Source organism: Danio aesculapii, chromosome 20 (assembly GCF_903798145.1).
Source record: "Danio aesculapii chromosome 20, fDanAes4.1, whole genome shotgun sequence".
NCBI classification, from domain to species: domain Eukaryota; kingdom Metazoa; phylum Chordata; class Actinopteri; order Cypriniformes; family Danionidae; genus Danio; species Danio aesculapii.
Window position 1 is genome coordinate 42,979,329 of NC_079454.1, and position 24,595 is coordinate 43,003,923.

Sequence of the window (24,595 nt, forward strand, 5' to 3'; positions counted from 1 at the left end):
CATTTTGCACCAGACCGCACATCACACACCAGCTTATTGGTGGAGAGAAGACAGAGTGATGAAGGCAACTATGAAATGGGGATGGTTAGGAGGCCATGATGGACAGAGGCCAGGATTAAACCCCTACTCTTTTTTTGAAGGACATCCTTTAACAATCACAGAGAGTCAGGACCTCGGTTTAAGGTATCATCCGAAAGACAGTGGCCACTGAGCAGTATAGAGTCCCCTTCACTATGCTGGAGCACCAGGCCTCACACAGACCGCAGGTTGAGCGCCCTCTGCTGGCCTCACTCACACCACTTCCGGCAACAACCTAGCTTTCCCATGTGGTCTCCCATCCAGACACTGACTGGGCGCAGCCCTGCTTAGCTTCAGTGGGTGACCATGCAAGAGCTGTAATATAATATTGTTTTGAAGAACATTCTCTTAATAATAAAGACATTTTCTAATTTACTATTAAGTAAAACTGGATATTCAGCAAGAATCATCCACTTGAAATTAATGTTTAGTTAGTTACATTGTAAAAAATATCCGTAAATGATCAGTTTTCCATATTTTGTGATTCATGTTTTTATTTTTCCACATTTATTTATGTTTGTGAATTGCATTAAGGAACCTTGAAATCTTCGAAAAGGTGACTTTTTTCAGCATTTTTAATAGTTTAAAGCGGGGGTCACCAATCTCGGTCCAGGAGGGTCAGTGTCCTTAAAGAGTTTAGCTCCAACTTGCCTCAACACACCTGCCTTGGTGTTTCAAGCATACCTAGTAAGACCTTGATTAGCTTGTTCGGGTTTGTTGATTAGGGTTGGAGCTAAAATCTGCAGGACACCGGCCCTCCAGGAACAAGTTTGGTGACCCCTGGTTTAAAGTGATATATTGTCTGGTTTTGGTGTTGTTTATTACCTTGTAATATACTGCCAAAACATTTTTTAGTTATTTTACAGACTTATTCCTCTATATATTATTGCTTATACATTGTATTATTTCAAACTTCGAAAATGTCAATAAAAGTCACTTTGATCAATTGTAGAGTTGAACTTTAACATCAAAAGTCGACAGAGCAGAAATCAACATCCCATAATGCAATTCACAACCGTAAAAACAGAAAACACTTGTGAATCAGAAAATACAGAAACTGTTAATTTAAAGATATTTTTTACAGTTGGGTAGTTAGGATTGTGGAACAGCCAAATGTAATCCTGAAAAGCAATAAAATCATGTATATTTTGCTGTTGTTTGAGAAGAGCAGTGGTGGTACAGACTGAACCCGCATGTCTCTGTTCTGGCTCATGTTAAAGCAAAACACACATTATCACTCAAAACATCATCGTTATGAAAACACAACCTCACACACCTCAGTGCTGAAGCTGCATTTTGCACATAAGGCTTAACTAGGAGAGCCAGATTCATGCTTGGCATATCATTTTCTTAATTACAAAACAAAATGTGACACCATACATTCAAGAAATAAGACCAATCAGTAATAGACTGTCCTGTCTGTTTGCAGATGTAAGGAAGTTGCTGACAAATTATTTACAACATCTTCTGTATGAACGCTTTGGCACTTGAAGATTTATACACTACCTGACTTTTGTCTTGTCGCCCATCCCAAGTTTTCATCTTCATTGCCTCCTCCTTCATCTTACCCCAGACATGCTCAATAATGTTCATGTCTGGTGTCTGGGCTGGCCAATGCAGGAGCACCTTGACCTTTTTTGCTTTCAGGAACTTTGATGTGGAGGCTGAAGTATGAGAAGGAGCGCTATCCTGCTGAAGAATTTGTCCTCTCCTGTGGTTTGTAATGTAATGGGCAGCACAGATGTCTTGATACCTCAGGCTGTTGATGTTGCCATCCACTCTACAGATCTCTCGCATGCCCCCATACTAAATGTAATATATAAATTCATTTTCCCTTGGCTTAGTCCCTTTATTCATTAGGGCTATCCACAGCGAAATGAACCGCCAACTTATCCAGCATATGTTTTACACTACAATTCATAATATATATTACTTATTTTTTTCTCAATGCATAAAAAGTTATATTTTTGTCTATTACTAAACTTCTAAACAGGTATTTTTAAAACTTAATACTATTTTATCTTATCCCTGAAATATATATATATATATATATATATATATATACACATCTATGTGATAATAAAGGCAATAAATAAATAAACAAACAAATAAACGAATAAATATAATAAATAATTATTGTATGATTGAGCAGAGCTATTAATGTATTTAAACGTAAAAATAAATAAAAAAGTTCACTAAATAAATGAATAAATACTTAAATATACATGATGCGTCATAATCAATTAATGTACAATTCAACATTGCTCATAATACCTTTGAAGAATCTAAAAATAAACATAAAGTTGAATACATAAATGTCATAAGTTGTACAATTTGTTGTATTAATGTATTTAAATAAGCTAACCTAGTTTAATCAATCAATAAATAAGTAAATAAACATGTGTCATCATTACTGTAAAATTTAAAGTTACAAATGAAAGTTTAAAGTTATTTAAAAAGTTAAAACCAAATGCATAAACAAATATATAACCCAAACATAAAACTAAATTAAATAAAACAAATATAAAGTAAAAATCGAAACCTTTAAATAAAATTAAAAAAAAAAAAAAAATTATTGCAGATACTTCTTGACAAAATATATCTGCTATAAAGCTTTAGAGCTTAATCCATGATATGTTAAAATGTTAAAGAAGCATAATCAGTATTAATCATTTAATTACTTTTCTATTTTTAGACATAGTATATGTATAGATAATATGATAATCATTTTTAGCATGTATGAATGTGAAATTTACAAAATAATAAAATAAAGTTTCTAATAAAACCAGTATTCTTTAAAGAGGACATATTAAGCCCAAAATCACATGCTTAGAAGATAATGAATGTTTTTGAACTATTATGAGCGATAAAAACTTGCACATTATTCCAAAAATATTGAATATATCGATATATATGTTGAGCTTATCGAAAAAATATTGAATATATCGATATATATGTTGAGCATATCGAAAAAATATTGAATATATCGATATATATGTTGAGCATATCGAAAAAATATTGAGTACATCAAAAGTACCAAAATAAATGTTAGATATTTTTATATAAGTCATTAAAAATAATAATAAAAATAAAAACAAATATGATAAATGCCGCCCAAACAGCTAATCAAAAATCTGAAAAAAAAAATCGATTCGCTCATCACTCGACTGCTTACCTCATCGTGTGGCAGACCCTACTAATCAATCCGCGTTGTTGACTTGTTCGATCTCGGATTTCCTGGTCAGATGAGAGCACGGGAAACACCTCAGCTAAACACCACTCTCACTCTGTAACACAGCAGAAGTCGATTATTAGCATAAACCAACTATCCTACCGAAGGACTAAATTCGAGTTCTCCGTGAGTTTCCCCCTGTCTCAGTGTTGAAGATGTCTGCGTCCGCTGGCGGTGCTGGATCACCGGGATCGGGCCTCTCCGCCGGCCCGGCTGCCGGCTCCGGTATGTCCATGTTCCGGTGGCTGGAGGTGCTGGAGAAGGAGTTTGACAAGGCATTTGTGGACGTGGATCTGTTACTGGGAGAAATCGATCCGGATCAGGCTGATATCACGTATGAGGGCCGCCAGAAGATGACCAGTCTCAGCTCGTGTTTTGCTCAGCTGTGCCATAAAGCACAAACCATCTTCCAGCTCAACCACAAAGTGGAGGTAATGAGAATAGATTAAAGTAGGTAAATATATTGACGTATAGTTGGTTTCATATTCACACATTGGTTCATTTTTGAACACTGAAAATTAGTGGCACAGTTCCTATATTGTGTTCACCATGCTACTTTAAATATTCGGTCTGAAATCCAATGCAAGTATGACTTCAAAACTACATTAGCACTAATGTTACTTAATTTACTTTGAACAATGTTGTTCTTTGATAGTTATTCATTGCTGCTTATATGATTTCCCTATTTAGAATTTTCAATATATGCTTTTCTGAAATTATATTATTATTTTATTTTACTTATAACAGTTTTTATAAGTACGAAAGAGAACAAAAACATTTACTATAATACTTTCTATGCAAATGATAAGAAAAAATACACAGAAAAACCTAAAAAGTCAAGGTAACTCAAACTGTTTGAGTAAACCGATTGCAATAAACCTTTTAAGTTTAAAAACTAATCCTAATGAGTACTGTGAACTTAATCCATTTGAGTAAATGAAGCAATTTGAGCACCGTAAAACCCAATAAATGAAGAGAACTCAGACCAACTGAGTACTGTAAAACCCTATAAGTTAAGGCAACTCAAACCGTTTGAGGAAACTGATTGCTACAAACCATTTGAGTTAAACTAATCTATATGAGTACTCTGAACTTACTCTATTTAAGTTGAAGTAATGAGGTATTTAATCATCAACAAGAAGAGTTCGAAACTCTTTTCAAATGAGCAGAATTAACTTTCATTAAATTTTGAGTTAGCTACACTTATTTCATTTGATAAAGTTGACTGTTGGATTTTGTAGTGCACAGACAAAAAAGAAATAAGTAAATTAATTAAAAAAACTTAATTATAATTTCAAAAATAACAACAAAACCTATAAAAACAAAAAAACCAGGACCAGTCCATCCAAACATGCTCCCTATAGTGTAAATAATATACATTATTAGGTTTTATTTGATCAAACTCAAAACATAAAAAATGGAGTGGAAAAGAAAGTCAAATTGTCCATGAATCCTACTTTCGACTCTTAAAAGGATAAGCAAGGAAGAGGCCCCCGATTTTTCAAGGTTTTTAGAAGCATATGCCCTAGCAAAATTAATACTTTCAAGCTTAAGAGCAACTTCAGTCAGCCATTTTTGAAAAGTAGGTGGTAAAGTGGACTTCCAATTCATCAAGATCACCCTTTTAGCCTCCACTATACCAAACATAATAGACATTTGCTGATTATGTGACCATGCTAACAGGGTCAGAGCACCCAAACAGGGCTAATTCAATATCTGGACTAATGTTTTCTCCTAAAACATTTGAATAAAACTGGAAATGATTCTTCCAAAACTCAGGGATCTCAGGGCAAAACCAAAAAGTATTAACATACGTTCCATCTGAACGTTTGCATCTATCACTGAAACTGAAGGGAATTTTTATTGAGTTTAGTTTTGGTATAATGTAGCCTATATGTACCACTTTAAACTGTATGAGTTGTAGTCTTGCGTTGATAGAACAGGTACAGTATGAATTCGCTTCAGTCCCTTTTCCCAGGTATCCTTTGAAATGTTAATTCGATATCCACTTCCCATGCCAATTTATGGTGATCAGAAAACACAGCAAATTGGCAGACAGAAAAACAAACTGCGTCACCAAATGTTTGGTCATAGGAGGTTGACACAAAAGACTATATATATATATATATATATATGTATATATGGTCCAGTGGCAATTCTTGAAACTCAATAAAAGAATGTTTTATGTAGTGGTGCACCTGTAAATAGCAGAAAAATGGTGACTGGGAAAGATTAAAAGCTTAAAAAACAGGTGTTCAAATGTAACAAATTTCCCATGTATATAAAAAAATCTTTGACTCTGGTCAATCCTTTGTTTCTCCATTGTGAAAATATCTTATCTGACTGGCCTGGTGAAAAATAATTACTGAAATTATATTATTAAGAAACTTGTGCAAATATAAAACTAACACCAATGATAAAAAATGATCTGTCCAAGTCTAGACAAAGCAGTTAATCTTCTGTTTACTAAATGTTTGTAATATGCTTTGAATGCTTTACTCAGGTATGGAGAATAAATAGTGGGTCATATTTCATTTTTAAGAACTGACTAATTGTGGAGTTTATAAATTGTGGCTTTTAGTTTTTAATGTATAATTAGTTCATTTAAGGTTATGACAATCCTATGAATATTTAGCTAAATTCTTTCAGATGGATTTCAAACTATTACGAAAGAGCCTTCTACTGTATTTAGTATTCATTTGTCAGAAACATATGTTTATTTGAGAATATTAGGAAGCATTTTACAAGCTTCTATTTGTAAACATTAATTATTACAATATTAAAAATGAATAATACTTGTGAAGCATTTGTTGTTCGTAGGCATTGACAACATTTAACTGTTATTACAGATTATTCACCAACATGAAAGGACAGTTGTAAATCTATTTATTAGCACAAAGAAAGATTGATAAGATTTATAAATATAGTAACAAATAAATTGCACATAATAGCAACAAGCGAAGTTTAGTTAAGCTTTATTGGTATATTAGAGTAAAACCCCAATGATTGTGGATCACAATCTGTTGTTTTACCATTCAAAAGTGTGCAATTAGATTTAAAAATGTAATGTTCTTAATGCATAGTAATTTTAATATGGTTAAACAGATAAAGCACTTGTAAATGTATTATTATAAAGTGCTTCTGAAAATTTCCTGTGAAACCGTGGATTTGTCAATAAGGAATGTGAATCTTGAAGAGAAATTCAAAGTGTAAAAAATTGGGAACAGTTCATCATACTTCTAAATAATATTGTCCTGTGTTTCAGGTTGCATAAACACAAGCTTTCATATTAATAAGATTTTTTGCAACTTAATTATAAAATTAATGCAAATTCAAGATGGAATTAGTTGTCTGTAATTAAATTGCAGTGCTTTTGACAAACAGTACCAGTTTAATGTGCAATAAAACCGACAGAATGATGAGAACCCTTGAAAAGATATATATGCATATTTAGAGTAAAATTTTATATTTGAATAGGTAAAATTTGGGTTTTTGTGATGGATGTTTGAAAACAGAACAAAACAATGCCAATAAACTGGAGGAAACTTGCATATTTTGCTGATTACTACTGGAAATGATGTAGAATACTAAAGATTGACAAGTTTTAACAAATCAAGCAGAAAAGAGCCTATAAAGTCAGCATATTGGTATACAGGCACATATGGGTAACTGACCAAATCATGACGCAAGAGAAAACACACTATAAGATTATTATATATTGCCAAATATTTAAAACTCTGAGAATCCCGTTATATAAAAGCCAGTTCATACCAAGTACGATTACTACAACAATAGACGAATTTCAAAACGTGTTTTTATTTTTTGCTGAAGAACTATTAAAAACATTTACAGCCAATCATCACAATTGAAAGAGCCGGTGATAAAACTACAGAGGTCTACAAAGAACAACATTGTTTGCTGGTGCAGATACTAGTATATGTATCATCATATTTGTCTTTCTTGGTGTGAACTGAATGGTCTATTGTATTCCTGTACACACTCTATACACACTCTAGTCTTTTCCTCTCCATATGCACCAGACACCTTCTTATAAACACTTAAGCCGCGTTCACACTAGAGTTTGTGCTTGCGAAGTTCTGTCGTACGGTGCTGCAAAAAGAGGCAGGATAAAACAATATGATTAGACGTTGCTTTACCCATACGTCTTGGAAAGCATTATGCAATTGTCCAAAGCAATGTGTGTCGGAGTGTGCTCCACATTAGGGGTTGAACGACTAGATTTTTAGAAGTCAACTTTTGTTATCAAAGTCGAGTCAACGTCGACTAGTCGCTGATGATGTCATCAATAAAACATAAGATGCAAATGTTTTGCAACATGCCACGATTTGCTATTTATTTGCAGGTAATATTTACACCTGCTGTTTGACAGCTCATAACACGTTGCAAAATCAATGCAACATCACCACTGACTAATTTTAGTGCAAAACAAATGCACTGTCAACACTTTCATTTCGTTAATAACGCAACTTTAGCACCCGGGCTAATTTTACTGCGAAATAAATGCAGTCAACACATTGATCACAGCGCGTACTATTAATGAATGTAATACCAGATATTTTAGTGCAGAAGCAATGCATACGTCATCAGCACACAGATTTGACCACTATGATCTTGCGCGCTAGAAAGCTGCTAAAATTCCTGCTTAAGTCAGGCGTTTTTCACGGTTACTGCTTATCTTGGTCATTAGATGTCTCCTCTGCACATCTTCACCGTGTTCACCTGAGATGATGTTTACACATGCTATGAAGTTTGTTATACCTCCGCCGGCTGCGCACTTTACGGTTTCTGCGTGTTTCACGGTTCATTCACAAAATATGCCAGCTTCGCAGAGGACAACAGCCAATCACATGACTTTTTCAGGGTTGCGTAAATGTGATTGGCTATCATCTGCATGGAGCTACCTAACTCGCATCTGTATTACGATGTAGAGAAAAAATATAACATAAGGAATATAGAAACAAAAGAAAAATAACATTTTAAAAGTACTTAAAATAGTCCAAGGGTAGTTTTATTCAGTGAACCACCTTAGTGTGTAAAGCTGCTGTGTAGTTCAGGTCAAACAACGTGATCTGCGCTGCGTGACTAGTCAGCGTCAATCGAAAAGCATCACGGCAGAGCATTAAAGTCGAATAGTCGGTTCAACGCCTACTCCACACACGTGAGTGGGCTTGATAAACCACCTGTAGGAGACACTTTTTCCTCTCTAAGTAAAAAAAAATAAAAAATGATTACTTAGACTTGTTATAGCATTTATATACTGCAATTCTGATGATTTGTGCTTCTTTTATCCTCACTTTGCATAAAAGCCTCTGCTAGATGAGTAAATGTATTCAATTCAATCTACTCATCGCTTCATGTGGGTTGTTTGATAAATAATTCAGTTATGGAAAGAAATTAGTGCACATTCATTCCCTCATCATCTCTCTCTTTCTCTTGCCTTTGAATGACACGCAGACGATGGTGTTTGGATGTCAGCTGCGTAAATAAAGAAAAGTTGCCAGTTTAGTCAAAGATTTCTTTATCCAAAGGAAACGATTTGCATATGGTGCTCACCGTGTTGGTGTCACACATAACTATGGCTTTCAAAATACTTGTTAAACCTGCTTAGTAAGTGCCAGACACTGGTCAGTCTTGTGTTTAAAACTGACTGCAGTGCATTACGTAAAAGATGCTGACATGCACTTATAAGCCAGGTCATGTTTGTATTAAGTATTGTTGCTGTAGAGCTCTGTTGTCCTGTGATTTTCTGTCACACAGTCTGGATAATTGGCATCTTTGTGTCTCTGTCTTGGCTTCTCAAGAGACCATCTTTAGTAATCTGCTTTCCCCATCACCTTTTAAATCTGTTAATGGCTCTTTATCAAAGCCCACAGTCCAATTTGAAATGCAGTATTATCTTCCGCTAGGGAAATGAATCGTCTTTGCCATGGAGGAATCACTCGAGAGATCAAATTCAAAATAACAGCTTCTCCGCTGCAGTGACTCACTGCTATATTTGTGTAGGAGGCTGAATTTCTTTCTGGAAAGGTAGTTTCAGCAGGTGAAGAGGTCGCTTGTACACCCACCTCTTCACCGGCACCGCTGCGCAGAGCAGATTAACACACAGCTTGATAAATCTCCCTGCTGTGACTGTGAAGATTACAGCTTCCTGTTCTTAAAAAAAGTACAGTAGCTGTACTATGTCGCAGTGATGATATTTAGCATGGTATTTCAAAACAATGCCATGGTATTAACATGGTACTTGTCTAAAACTTTTAGCACTTGTGTTCAATATACCATTGCATCAACATGTAATTGAATTCAGAACTTACTTTACTCGAATAAGGAATTCTTTAGATGGAGATTTTATGCATGCTCATTTAGGGCAGTGTTTCTCAACCACATTCCGGAGGTCCACCAGCTCATTAACAGAGACTGAAAGACCTGAAAGGGGTGTGACAGACAAAGGAGACATCCAAAACAATGGTTGAGAAACACTGATTTAGGGTGTACTCACACTAGGCTATCTGAACCGTGTCGAGGAACATTTGACCCCCATTTCCCAGTCCGTTTGACAAGTGTGAGTGCTTTGAATCAGGCCCAGTCCTGGCTCAGTTGACAGAGGTGTGCCAGAGTGCGAGTTCGGATGGGCTTTGGCGCGGTACGCTTGTAGTGTGAGTGCAAATCATGCCTGAGTGTGAAACAACACATCATTATTAATCATTATTTTCAATGAACGCGAACGGTCACAGTTGATTAAAGATGCAAACCCCTCTCTGCATGTCAGCTGCACCTTCAGCAAACCTCCTAATACCTGCAACATGATCATGATCATTTATGAGTGTCAAAAGTGGTGGATCTGTTTAGCAAAAGATTGGACTGCATGTCACTGCATCCTAAACCACTAAAACTAATACAAAACAATATAACTAAAGCAATCTCCATTGTAATGAGCAAGAGCGCTTCTCTACTGTTAAACGCAACGCTGTCTGTCGCATCATCGGTGACGTAAGGGTGCTCAGGCTCAGATGGTAAAATAACAGTGTGAGTGCAGGCCAAGGGGGAGAGGGGAGGGTGGACAACTGCACCTGAGCGAAACAACTGAGCCTAGAGTGAGTACACCCAAAAGCCTGGTTTATACTTCTGCGTCGAGTGATCAGTGTAACCCACGGCACACGGCGGTGCATTCATACTTCTGTGTGCTGTTTGTGTTGCACTGCAAAAACACTTCCGAAATGCTAGCTGGCAGTAGGTTTTTATGTTCCTCTGTGTCGAGTTTCTTCGCAGGTGTTTTGTTTTTTTCTGAATGCTACTTAATTGTAGAAGTAGCTCAAACTCACTCATTTTGAGGTGGGAACCGACAGACGTGCAACAACTTTAATTATAAACACAAAACAACAGTTTCCATCTGGAGCTTCTTCACAGGACTCCACACTTGTAAAGACTCGCTCTATCGGGCTCACGCGGCTTTCACCCCCACCCACTTGCATCGCTACCAAGCTGACCAATCACAGAGCTTGTGCTACACATCTTTGCACATCTCAGCGACGGCCACGGCGAGGGCTATGCGACCACGCGTAGGCTGCGCTTGATGCAGAAGTATAAATCAGCCTTAAGTGTCATTCTCTCAGTTGTCATTTTAAATGCAAAGTTGACATTGTTTGAGATGTCTTTTTAAATACAACTTTGCATCAACAAATACATTATAAGGTGTCTTTGTCATGACAACTTTATCAAGACAACGGTACTTGTCATAAATCTATCATAAACATGACTATCATGAGGCCATTACAGTTGTCATAACATTCTTTTTTGGATCGCTTTTTCTTCATTGAACAAACAAATTTGTCATTAAAAGTACTCTGTGAAAGTGTCTATAGTCTGTTAAATAATTTTATATTAGTGTCGTTAATATTAAATGGTGTAATTACATTTTATTAATGCAATTTGTTCCACTGCAGTTGAGTTCAAGAAAAATATTAATGATGCTGTTTGTGACAGTTAAAATGGCTTCATGGCAATCATGTTTATTTATGACAAGTTATGCTCTCGTGATGATGTCAAATCATCATGACAAAGATGATCTAATTGTTTGTCATGTTGTCATAACATACAGGTTTTTTTTTTACACTTTTTCCAACTTCAAATTCCAGCACTTTTCAAGCACTTTCAAGGTGCATTTTTATGCTTTTCCAGCACCTGACAACCACAGTAAATTACATTTATATATGCTGTATCTACTTTTTCACATTTAAATCCATCGTGCCATTTTAAAAAACACAATATGGCATTTTACTTAAATTGTTGAATACTTTGGAGCATAGACTTATTGGGATAGCTCACCCAAAAATGGTAAAAAAAAAAAAAAAGACAAACAAAAAAAACAAACAAAAAAAACTATTGAATGAAGCATCTTTTTAAGTTTTGGTCTCTTTCTTACAGTCAGATTGTGTTTGGGTGTTGTACCAAACTTTCATGACCAGTCGTTCAAGATATTTCATGTGCATTGCTATATAAATTCATGTAACAAATTAAATCCTTATGGGTCCGAGCCATATAAAGCCTGTAGGACGGAGTTTGCAGGTAACAGCGTTTGCCACACATTTTAATCACAAGATGTTCTATTTAATCCTTCATTTAATCGTCACGATGTTGTCAGTCATGCAACTGCAGCGCGTTTACCATTGCTAAAGGGCTTGCATTCACTAAGATTAAACTAATATTGCAGCTCATGAAAAGACCATTACTGCAATTAAGATGACATATGCAAATAAGTTATGTCAACTGTTTTAAACTATTTTTAAGCGCTGCGTTTGACATTTTTAGATGTAAATATTTATTCTGCGTAAATGTCTTCTAAATACGCACATGCGGTGAACATTTTACAATGAAAACTGGTTGCACGGCAACAATTTTATGCACTCTTATAATGCTTAGTTTGAAGGAGCCTTCAAATTTTTTTGAAATGCGATGACGCAGCGTATTTCGAATGCATCCTTCAGAGGATGCAGCCTCTGAAATGAGACACAGCTAATGTCACCTTTGCATTTAAAATGTAATAAATTAGCAAAATGACTGAGAATTGTCATAATCTTTTACAACATATTTTGTTGTTCGATTAACATTAAAAACAGACAGCAATGAAATGAGATGTTACAGGCAACACCTTATTTCTCAAATATTTAAATTCTAATGCATAACTGATTAAATGCTCGTCAGGTAGGGCATGTTGACATAATTATTGGATATAATTGAGTATTACCATTCAGAAGCAAATTTAATTATTCTCACTTTAACTTTCATAAAGTTAAAAATGAAAAAGTAGCACATATTGCACTATAAAGCTCAGAAATATCATCTCAGAAATAACCTTTATTAGTATAGTTTCCACACATTTTGTGCTGTAATAATACTTTTACGTTTCACATAAGGTTGCTCCATGCTAATCTCACTGAAGCAGAACTAGCCACTATGCTAAAGTTGGGGCTGTTCAATCTGCCCAGAGCTTGATATCTGACTTAAAACAGCGTTCTAGATATTATCTAAAAAGTAGGAAGAAGGGTGGCACAGTGGCTAAGCACTGTCACCTCACAGCAAGAAGGTCGCTGGTTCGAGTCTCGGCTGGGCCAGTTGGCATTTCGGTGTGGAGTTTGCATGTTCTCCCCGTGTTCATGTGGGTTTTCTCCAGGTGTTCCGGTTTTTCCCCACAGTCCAAACACATAATATAACTAAATTGGCCATAGTGCTGAAATAGTTGGCTGTTCATTTTGCTGTGGCAACCTTTGATAAATCAGAGACTAAACCGAAGGGAAAATGAATGAAGTAGAAAGTAGGAAAAGACCTAATCCAATATGATTTCATGCTGACTTCTATGATGTCATTTTCCAAAGGTCCCACCCAAATATCTATAGCCTATACTGAACACAATCTATGAAGGCTGCCACTGTATATGGTCTTGGCCTGCAACAATGAGGCATTTTTTTACAATTTGTAGGCTGCACTGCACACATTGAACTCCCTTGAGGTGCTTTTGGGAATTCGTTTTGAGTCATTTAAGGCAAAGTATACAGTTTTGACAGAAGACTAAGTGACTAGCATTCTTAAGTTGGCTGTCACTTTTGATCGGGAGGAGCTGCAGTGGGAATCTAAAGTATTTGGTGGTCCGGCGGGTTCAGATTCAGCACTCGTTTCAGAACAACAGCAGTGACAGATAAATGAACCTGCTGGGTTACTGCTGAATATGAGAGTCCCCCAGCTAACCTTGGCTATCCAGCAGAAGCCAGCCGCATAAATAAATGAGTAGTTGTTCTGCGAGAGGACCTATTTCTGTGCTTGACGTAGCTTTACTACTTAAGAGGCTGATATGTTGGAGGATTGAAATGATGTGCTTTAATGGCAGGGCATTCGAATAGGGGGTAATGATTAATGGGTGTATTTTCTATAGCTCTAATGTTAGAAAGAGGAAGATGGTTTAAATTATAAAAAAAATAAAAAATCTTGTTTATGTTTGCGATAAACATTAGATTAGTATATCTGACTCTTGTTCATTTAGTTGAATAGTTTTTACAAAATCTATTAAAATCGTTTTAAATACAATTTATCCAATGAAACCCAAGCAGACAGATTGTATTTCAAACAGATTTGTTTATCATTTGGTTCAGTGACATTACATGCAAAACCTCAAGTAAAGTGATTGTTCACCCAAAAAATGAAAATATACTCACTATTTACTTGTATTTACTTGTGAGTGGTTCCAAACCTTTATGAGTTTCCTTTTTTTCCTGTTCAACACAAAAGGCTATATTAAAAATGTTGGAAACTGGTAACTATTGATATCCGTAGTAGGAAAACAATACTGTGGAAGTCAATGATTACTGGTTTCCAACTTCTTTGGTGTTCAGCAGAAGAAAGAAACTCAAACAGGATTGAAACAAGTGGAGGGTTGTTAAATGATGACAGAATTAAAAACATTTGTGTGAACTATCCCTTTAAATTTCTATATTAGTGAATGCGTAAATGTGTAATACTGTCAATTTGGCAGTCTGCACCAAACACGACATGACAGAAACATTTAAATACCAGCTACTGCACTCCCAATGAAATGGTCACAGTTCTGACTTTCATTTTCAAAACGTCTGCTAGTTATTTTATTTTCAATATCTGAGGTAAACTATCAGCTTCTGCTTTCAGTATGCCAATAAATGTCATGTAAAATGGTATTTAAATGCACATTGGTAGCATTTAACACTGAATAAAGGACATAAGCTGTACCTGAGGACATCATTGTCATACTAGTATATGCTGTTCTGCTATGACGTCGCAGAAATATAAAGCATTTCTAAAATAGAAATTTAACACATCACCAGCACAGATGGTTTGGACACAAACTCCTTTTAACATGATCCAGACAGCACAAAAACAGAAGACGCAACATGCAATAAAAGGTATCTTTAATTGTGTGTTGCATCGTCTGTTGTAATAACACAGTGTAAATCCCAATGTGTACTGTGTATTTCTGCCTGTGTTAAAGGTACAGTATGTAAGTTTGACACCCAGAGGTTGAACTAGGTATTGCGCTCCTGGATCAAAACACATTTTCACTTGGCTCCTCCTCTGACAGGTCCATGCAAGCGCAGGTTGACAGATGGACAACAGCAACAGAAGCATGCCTGACTATCAAGCCTAAAGGTTGATTCAAGACTGATAAAAGCAACACACACACAATAGAAGGAATATTTTCCAAATTAAAAGGAGTTTTTGTCAAAATCAACACCTGAATTTATATTTTAAAAACGGCTTCTATTTCTTGCATGATCACCTCAGGTACACCTCATTTGCTTTATTCAGTGTTAAATGTTAATAATCTGAGTTTGAATGCCATTTTTAACGTGACATTTATTGCCATACTACTGAAAGCAGCAGCAGATAGTTCACCTCAGATCTTGAAAATAAAATAAACTGTTTGAAATTGAACTTCAGAACTGTAACTCAGTGCAAGCCAACACATATCAGTGATTCAGAATGTAGGTTTAATATGTATTAATTACATTATAAACTTTACCATTTGCAGTGCAGTAATGTTATTGTGTGCTTCTGAATGGCTGTATTTAAATTTCTGTCGTGTTTCATCTGGTGCAAATTGCTTATCACTGCAAATCTTGTCATGTAGTGTGTTGTTAGGACACGCGGTTACAATGTAACCGGCTCACCTAATGATTACGTTTGTACTATTTCTATTATTTGCTAATTAATAAACTCATGTGGAACTCTGAATATGCATCTCATTTCAGAGGCTGCTACAGTTCACCGGATGTCGCATTTTGGTCGCTGATGCACACTTTGAGAACCTTTCTGACTGAATGAATTAAATACTTGGTTTTCCAACAAGGCAACCCGAGGTGCTAAAATATAATTAGCTAAAGTGGCAGTGGGCAGGTTAAAAGAACTAAAACAAAGACAAACATTCTGGCACATAACAGACATTTTCAAAGCAGAATAACTGACTTCAGCATTTTTATGCTTTAGAAGAGTCAAAAACTTACATGCAGCACCTTAAACATATGTCAAAAACACAGACTTTCAAAGTGTCCTCATTTAATAACATTCACCTTTGTCCAATATATTTTTTGTTTCAAATTTTATAGTTCATAAGAATGTTTTTGTATTCATTTAAAAGGGAGTTGCAATGACATCTTTTTATCCCCTCACATATGCTGTCAACATGGGAGTCTGTTGTTTTTACCATTTGCTTTTTACGTGTCATCTGCTTCTTTTTTGATTTGTAAAACAATAGCAAGGTTCCATGTTTTCATCAAAAGATGTGAATTAAACTGATGTGCAACCTGTAATGCATCACATAAAGTCACATAAAAGATTTGCTAATAAAGCAGTGTTTCAATACAATGAGTCAAAGAGAACAGAATCGTCACTTCCTGATAAATAGAAGGATTTGCTTTGGTATGAAAAGCTGTGTGAGTCTTTTTTTTTGTATAACAATTTACTTGCGCCTCAGAAGACGATGGAGACACATTGTGGCTATTAGAAGTGTGAGACGCTCTTTGGCAGCGCAGACACTCAAGACTATTAATACTGAACCACTGTGAAGACAGACTTTGGCTAAGGGACTTTAGAAAGACCAAAACAACATTTCAGATGTTTTACAATGTGGTCGGACTGCTGGTTTGTCCATTAATGTCATCCCATTACACCCATTTTTATCATTGCATTAGTTTACTCTTTAAACAAATTAATTTTTCATGCTCATACTAGAAATTAATCTTTAAAAGTGTTTCCATTGTAGTTTATGCACATTTTTATCTGTACTAGTTTGCAGGGAAGAATGGTGCAATAATTCAAACGCAGACACTGAGTCAGCGTATGACTCAGGATTTTTGGATGGCTAGTTAATAATACTTCATGCGTGTGTGTGTGTGTGTTTCAGGCTCAGCTGGTGGACTTACGGTCAGAGCTGACGGATGTCCAGGCGGAGAAGGTCGTGGTGGAAAAGGAAGTTCACGAACAGCTTCTGCAACTCCACGCCATGCAGCTCAAACTCCAAGCCAAAGGAGGCCAGGCGGTCGATTCTGACTCCATCAAGGACAGGATGGTGGGCACAGCATCATATTTCTATAAATATAGCAGAACCAAGACCAAGTTTTATATCTGTGCTAATATCATATCTACGAAAATAGCTTGTTGAGCACCTAGATGCCACATGGATCTTCAACTCCTTATGTGGTCAAAAGTTTGTAAACGGTGAACATCTTATTCCAAAACTATAGTCAAGTGCATTTTAAAATGAAAACTTGTGAGTATTTACTCACACTCAAGTGGTTCACAGCCCATCAGACTTTTACTCCTCTTAAGAACACAAATGAATTGATTTTGATATATTTGATTAAAATAATAATAATATTATATATATATATATATATATATATATATATATATATATATATATATATATATATATATATATATATATATATATATATATATATATAGTTTTATCCAGGGGTCCGTTCTTCGTACGTATATTACTCATTTAGCTGGATTTGGTTATTAATGATTTGACATGATCCAGTATCGTTTCGTTCTTCAGAACTGATCCGAGAGTTGTTGTCATAGCAACAGTTCTGGTAGCTGAAACCTGCTCGGGAGCAGGCTTATTTAATATAAACAGGATTAGATCGGGTCTTTTCAAGCAAAGGTAATACTGAAAGTATGTACTAAAATCTTCTTACAGTAGTATACTGTATTATATACATAAGTTATATACTCTTGGGAATATAGTAAATAGTAAAAATAAATAAATAAACAAAAAATACAAATGTTTAAAATATATAGATTTTATATTCGTTTAAAAATATAGAACTTAAACTTATGCAATCTGCACTCTAAAATAAAAGTACAAAAACTGTGACTGGGGTTCAAAGAGAATGTTTATTATTATGGACTTTTTGGATACAAAGACATACTATTTTAAGGTACCAGCTTTTACTGTTTTTTTTTTTTTTAGGGAATAATCATTCATGCACGTTTTGACAGCTAATATGCCAGTGTTTTAATGTCTTGCAGAAGTTGCAGACGCCTTTACCAATATCAAAATGTGTTTTTGATGCAATATTAATTTAAACAGCCAGCTATTCCTTTCGCCGATTAAGAAACTTGAATAGGCCTAGGCTACTAAAATAGCTAAAAGTAAAACTAAATTCTCTCGACACATGAAAGTGTAAAGCCTGCAGCCCACAACAAGTGTAGAAAGTTATTATGTATCATATCTAACAAACTGTTTACTACGAATTTTATGTAATTTTGCTCACATGGATAATTGAATATTAATCAGATGATTATCATTAAGCTTAATCATTACGTCAGCCAATCGTTGGATTGCTGATCATGGTTTCGAGGATCAATAGATCTGTCCTTCACAACACATGCAGCGATCTCAGATCAGTTCATCCAGACATTTTAAGCCGATTTGCGAACTTGAAGAACTAAATTAGCCTGAGATCAGTTACCAAGATTGAAAGATCCAGGATCTGCCAAATCATCTTAGATCATTTAAGTGACGTACAAAGAACGGACACCAGGTCTTGAGTCAGATTCAGTTGTAAATTGAAATTAAAAGATTCAGTTGTAAATTTTATTCACATATAAACATTGATAAGCAAATAATGTGCTGACTAAATGTAAAAATTTATAAATGTAAATTTACCATTTAATGTAGAACTGGACTCAATATATTGTTTTATGTAAAAATGTAGATGTTGGGTAATTGATGTAGGGCTAAGAACTGGCCCAACGAGATCTTCCAGACCCATTGTTAACAGAATAACTTAAAGGAGCACTTAATTATTTTGGAAAATAGGCTCATTTTACAAGTTACCTAGAGTTAAACCATTGAGTTTTACTATTTTTGTATCCATTCAGCTGATCTCTGGGTCTGGCAGGAGCACTTTTAGCTTAGCATAGGTCATTGAACCAGATTGGACCATTAGTAGCTTGCTAAAAAAAAGTTTTTGCTATTTAAAGCTTGACTCTTCTGTAGTTACATCGTGTACTAAGAGCGACAGAAAATTAAAACTATTCACTCATTCCGGCGTAATGATCAAGGTTGTCGTACCATGGCTGCAGCAAGCACAAAGATACAAGCAGTGCTTAAAAATAGTCCCAATCTAAGTAACTAGATAAGAGCGCTGCATAATATCATTATGCCTGTAGCAAAATTAGTCTATTTTCAAAAAAACAGAAAAAAAACAAGAGTGTTCCTATAAAACCGTAGCCTGTATTGAATATGGAACTCTCTTCATGACAAACAAATGACTATAATGTTTCCTGTAGGTTTTCAGTGGAACTCTGATTCCTAGATTAATATTCAAACTTCAGTGTTATGCTACATGCAAATACTAGAGAAGCTTTTTCATAATTTACAGTTATGGCCAACAGTTAAATAAACAAAAAACTAAAGTGCTAAAAAAGAATTTAAAAACTGGATAATAATTCAGAGTCGTTGACATGAAACTGTGTTAATTGATTAATTTTTCAAAAATATGAAATATAAAAATATATAAAATCGAATTGAAAAATAGAAGAACAGAAAATGAAGTCTGTTAAAATAGGGGAAGTGAATGTGCACAATTATACATCCAGCTTTGACCAATATGCACATTGCACATATACTGTTGGTATAAGTTTGAGAGTTGGTGGTATTCAAATTTTTTACATGTTTTTTAACATGAAGCTCTCTTCTCCAATTTGATCAAAAACAATAATATTCTGTAATATATTTATTATCTGTTTACTATTTAAATATATACTGTTGAAATCAGAAATATTATCCCCCCTTTGAATTTTTTTTCTCTTTTAAATATTTCCCAAATGATGTTTAACAGAGCAAGGAAATTTTCACAGTATGTCTGATAATATTTTTTCTTCTGGAGAAAGTCTTATTTGTTTTATTTCGGCTAAAATAAAAGCAGTTTTTAATTTTTTAAACACCATTTTAAGTTAAAAAATTATTAGCCCCTTTAAGCAAATTTTTTTCAATAGTCTACAGAACAAACCATCATTATACAATAACTTGCCTATACCCTAACCTGCCTAGTTAACTTAATAAACCTGGTTAAGCCTTTAAATGTCACTTTAAGCTGTATAGAAGTGTCTTGAAAAATATCTAGTCAAATATTATTTACTGTCATCATGGCAAAGATAAAATAAATCTGTTTTTAGAAATGAGTTATTAAAACTATTATGTTTAGAAATGTGTTGAAAAATCTTCTCTGTTAAACAGAAATTGGGGAAAAATAAACAAGAGAGGCTAATAATTCTGACTTCAACTGTATGTATAAAATCAAGCTCAAAATTATTTGTATATATAGCTTTAAATTAAAAGGCAAGACTTTATAATCCCAACCAAAGCTTAAATTGTTTTATAGGCAGTGAACAGCGAGTGTTAAAGCTGCAGACAGTGTTTGTGCTCTTCACGCTTCAACACTCTGCTGTTACTCTTCAGTTCTCCATAGCATCACTCAAAGTAACCAAGAGCAAAAATCTGAAAAGCCAACTTGTACGACTATAGAAATGACACATTGAATGTGTCAGTTTCTCCAGCTGTCAGCAACTGGAGTGACTGGAATACCAGTCCAGTAATTGGTACTTAACTCTTGTGCACAGTTCAAATTGACTACCCTTTCGTTATGTTGGTGGCTGTTTTTGCCCCATTGGCTTCCATTATAATAACTTTTTTTTTATTGCAAAGCCTTGACACTATATAATCATGCATTCTTAGATGTTGGTGTTTTTTTCTGGTTAAATTTGTTGAATTTTTAATGTTGATCATCAATTAGCACCATTAACCCTTTATATAGGCCTGGGCAAATAAGTTTCTGGCTTTTACACGGAGTTCTATGAAGTAAAACAGCAAATTATGGTGTGTATGTGCATTAATACACTTACTATGTTTACTATGTTCTGAGAGCTGAGCTGCTTATTTTTTCATTTTCTCAAATATATCAAGGTAAGTGAGCAAAGGTGTCTCTTACACACTCCCACACATGTACTATACTCCATATAAAAGCCAGAAACCAAGCTTTTTTGCACTGTAACTGATGACCAACAGTAAAAATGACAAATTTGACCTCTTCCCTACAGGGAAAACCACCAACAATCAAGAATGCATGATTATACGGTATCAAGGCTTTGTAATAAAAAATGGTGTTATAATGGAAGTCAATGGGGCAAAAACAGCCACCAACATGATAAACGGGTAGTCAATTTGCCTAGAGTGTATTGTTGAGTTTTTGAAAATTTCCAAAGCATTTTCCCAAAATGTGTGTCAAAATAAGATTTGTCACCATAAATCATTTCTTTTGCTAGAAAGTTGTTGCCAAACTAAGCCTCAAAATCACCTCTGATGGATGAAAACATCCTCAACAGCATACACAGACACACGGGTTAACACTTTTTGACACTCGTAATGACTGTGTTTGTATGATCATCTGTAATGAACACTAACAGGCTGCAGTTGGGTTGGCACTTTGCTCTGTGTCTTCCTGACTTAACCCTGCTGATGTGACGATGAACTATGATGCTTCAGTCTTCCTGTTTAACCCTCCCTAACCTCTGACCTTCTGTTTTTCTTCTCAATCTTAAGCCTGTTCCTTCAGTGGAAGAAAAGGTAAGTTTTGCATCCTTTTGAGTCGTTTTGAGTTTCGGCTAACTCTGTTCTTTCTCTCTGTTAATGCTTCTGCTTTCTGTTTCAAACATCTGTAATGTGCTGTAGATTTTATTGGTGGCTTATGTGTTATATGCTGATAACTTATATAAATAATAAATAGGGCTGCACATTATATTACTTCAGCATCAACATCATGATGGAAAATAAAATACTGCTGTGTTTTTTTTTTTATCAATATTGTATTTACAAGGTGTCCGCGGGGTCTTAAAATATATTAAAAGTTGATGAAACAATTATAAAAAAGTTAAGGCCCTAAAAAAGTAGTAAAGTCTTACAACGTCTAAAGTGTTGACTCCAAAAAAGCTTAAATATATTTATTTTCCTCGTAATATTAACAACAGCGTGCTCGAGCCGCGTGATTTTTTCAGGCCAGGGTGAGTCCGACCAAGTTCCTCCATCCGGGTCACGCCACGTAATTTGTGACAAACGCGGGAAGGTGATGTGTCGCTCTCCACATGTAGCGAAATCATAGAGCAAAACAGACGGCAAATGGGAAACTGTAAGTTTGCGTACTCCGGGTTGGAGAAAGACGAGTTTAAACGGTGGCTGAAGCCTGTCGCTGAAAACAACCGCATAATTTATTCTTTCAAGCTTTGTTTCTTACGAGCTTATGAGTTTTGTGGCATGGTTGTGTTCCATTGATTTATTTAACTACAACTGTTTATTAAGTGAAAGGTTTGATACTGAGTGGCGATGAGGTCTTAAAATATTCTTAGAAGATCTTTAAAAAGTCTTAAAAAGGTATTGAAATTACCTTTAGGATTCCTGCCTATACCCTAACTTAAAAAATCTACAAAACAGGTAGTGGTACAGATAGTGGAATTTGCATTTATTACTAGGAATCTGTTTATACTTCTGCGTTGAGTGATCGGAGTGACCCATGGCTTTTTTCAAGAGCATTACCTTAATGTACAAGTAGCTAAACTCACTTATTCAGAAGAGGGAACCGTTGGATGTTCAACAACTTTAATTATAACGCAAACATAAGTCAAAAATATCCATCTGGAGTAGGGCTGGGCGAATAATCAAAAGGCAATTAAAATTGACATACAGAACCTATAATCAATCAAATTTTTCCAGGTCAAATTTTTTGATTACTTCCCCTACCAAGTCGTGTGTCACTTGACCCCGCTGTACTTAAAAATGTTCAGCACTTTGCAACCAGATCTGATCTCTATAGCGTTATTTCAATGACAAATGTCACAAGCGCAGGATTAAAAGTTGAGAGCACATTCGTGTAATATGAGTGTGTGAATCTCTTTGCTTACACGCCGTGTTCCTGTGTTCTTGTGTGCTCTCAAATATACACCGCTGATTTTTTAAATTCTAGTTGTTCAGCATTGATGTTCAATAAATAATCATAGATAGTAGATAGTGTGTGTTTCCTTCAATTAAAGTCGAGTCTTACACATTCAAAAATCTCTCACTTGTAATATGTGAGCATATTTACTGTACAAAACTTGTTAGTGAACTATGGGGGAAATAAATAAAATAATCGTTCATTAATCATAACCGAGTTCAAATGTACAAATAATTTAGATTTTTAGCCAAATTGTTCACCCTAATCTGGAGCTTCTTTACTGAATTCAACACTTGTAAACACTCTCTTCATCGGGCTTGTGAATCTCAGCAACCCCCACGCTCGTCACCGCTACCAAGCCGACCAATCACAGAGCATGTTGCTATGTGTAGTTAAATTTTTTTGAGAGGTGTGCGTCAGCCACGGCGAGGACTATGCGACTTTACAAATGCTGCGCTAGACCATACACGTGCGCTTGACGCAGAAGTATAAATCAGCCTTTATAGGTACTTCAGATATTTTTTAAAATGTAGATGTAATATCTAATCTTATTTTCAAATAGAATATAAAAAGTCATTAGACTTTATACAGTGCTCAGTGTAAATGTGTACATTCATTTTGAAAACTAATATTTGTATCAATTTCTCAGTGAATGTAACTGAACAAAACTGATTTAACAGATTTATTTAAAAAATAATATTTTAGTCACCGAACCTCTTTAGAAATGGAAAGATTATACATTTAAATTCTTGCGAAATATAAAAAAAAATACAAACTACAAAATTTATACAATTTTATATATTTTTTTATTTCTCTTGATTTTTGCCATTTTAAAAAAATTTATTTAATATTTTTCTCTAACATAAATTTGGGCTACTAATTTTTGGACCATTAGTTTTATTAGATTAGCTCCAGATTTGACTTAAGAGCTGACTAATCGAGAGATTTGTGAGGGGGTGTACTCTTATATGCTGAGCACTCACAATTGAGAGATTGTCTTGCAATTCTGAGTACATATCTCAGAATTAAGACTTTTCCTCACAATTGCTAGATATAATCATCAAATTGGGAGTTTACAAAATTAAAGATGAGAATTACTTTTAAAAAAAAGTCAAACATACGAGAGTTTAAAATTCAATCAAAAATCGTGTTTATCGCAATGATATCAAAAATATCAAAAAAAGAAATATTGTACTGCTAAGATTTATTATTAATTAAAGATATTCATTACTATTAATTAATTCGCAGATTATCTGATTTGATTAATACTCTAAGCCATTTTAGGTTTTTCTTTTGTTAAAGTATGCAGCTCTGTATGCTAATCATACTGTCTAGATGGGGTTAAAATGAAAAAGTAAATTTTCGAGCACAGCAAGCTGTTAAGGTGTGGTTAATTGCTGCTGTTGGGTGAAATTCTGCAGCCAAATATCCAGTCATTTAAATAAGAATCCACATGAGTGGGTTTGCTTAAGTTCACACAAAAACGCCCAGTGTGAATGCTCATTTTTAAGTATCGCATAAGAAACGAATAATATAAATGGCAAATTTTGAATAAAAATCAATTCCCAAACCTGTTTTTATACTCACTTGAGGTGGTTTTGCGAAAAAGGATGAATGTGAATAATGGGAAATGTAAACGCATTTGCCAAATGCATTCATGTGACATCAGCTCTCTCCATTATTCTTGCCTTGTTTACTGTTAGTTACTAGGTTACCAATTCTACAATCATCAACTCTAACAAGCGCA

General features: G+C 34.9%; 1 protein-coding gene across 2 annotated transcripts in view; it reads left to right on the top strand.

Moving 5' to 3' along the window:
* The first annotated feature begins 3,280 nt into the window (after nt 1–3,280).
* The window catches only part of gopc (golgi-associated PDZ and coiled-coil motif containing), a 32,635-nt gene continuing 11,320 nt past the window's right edge, over nt 3,281–24,595 (top strand). The window contains exons 1-3 of one of the 2 annotated variants that reach the window (XM_056481642.1): nt 3,281–3,741; nt 16,752–16,916; nt 21,465–21,488. In XM_056481642.1, the coding sequence (XP_056337617.1) occupies nt 3,466–3,741; nt 16,752–16,916; nt 21,465–21,488 (465 nt within the window). In that variant the 5' untranslated portion in view covers nt 3,281–3,465. The remainder of the gene's footprint in view (nt 3,742–16,751; nt 16,917–21,464; nt 21,489–24,595) is intronic. The other variant, XM_056481643.1, reaches the window with a different exon arrangement.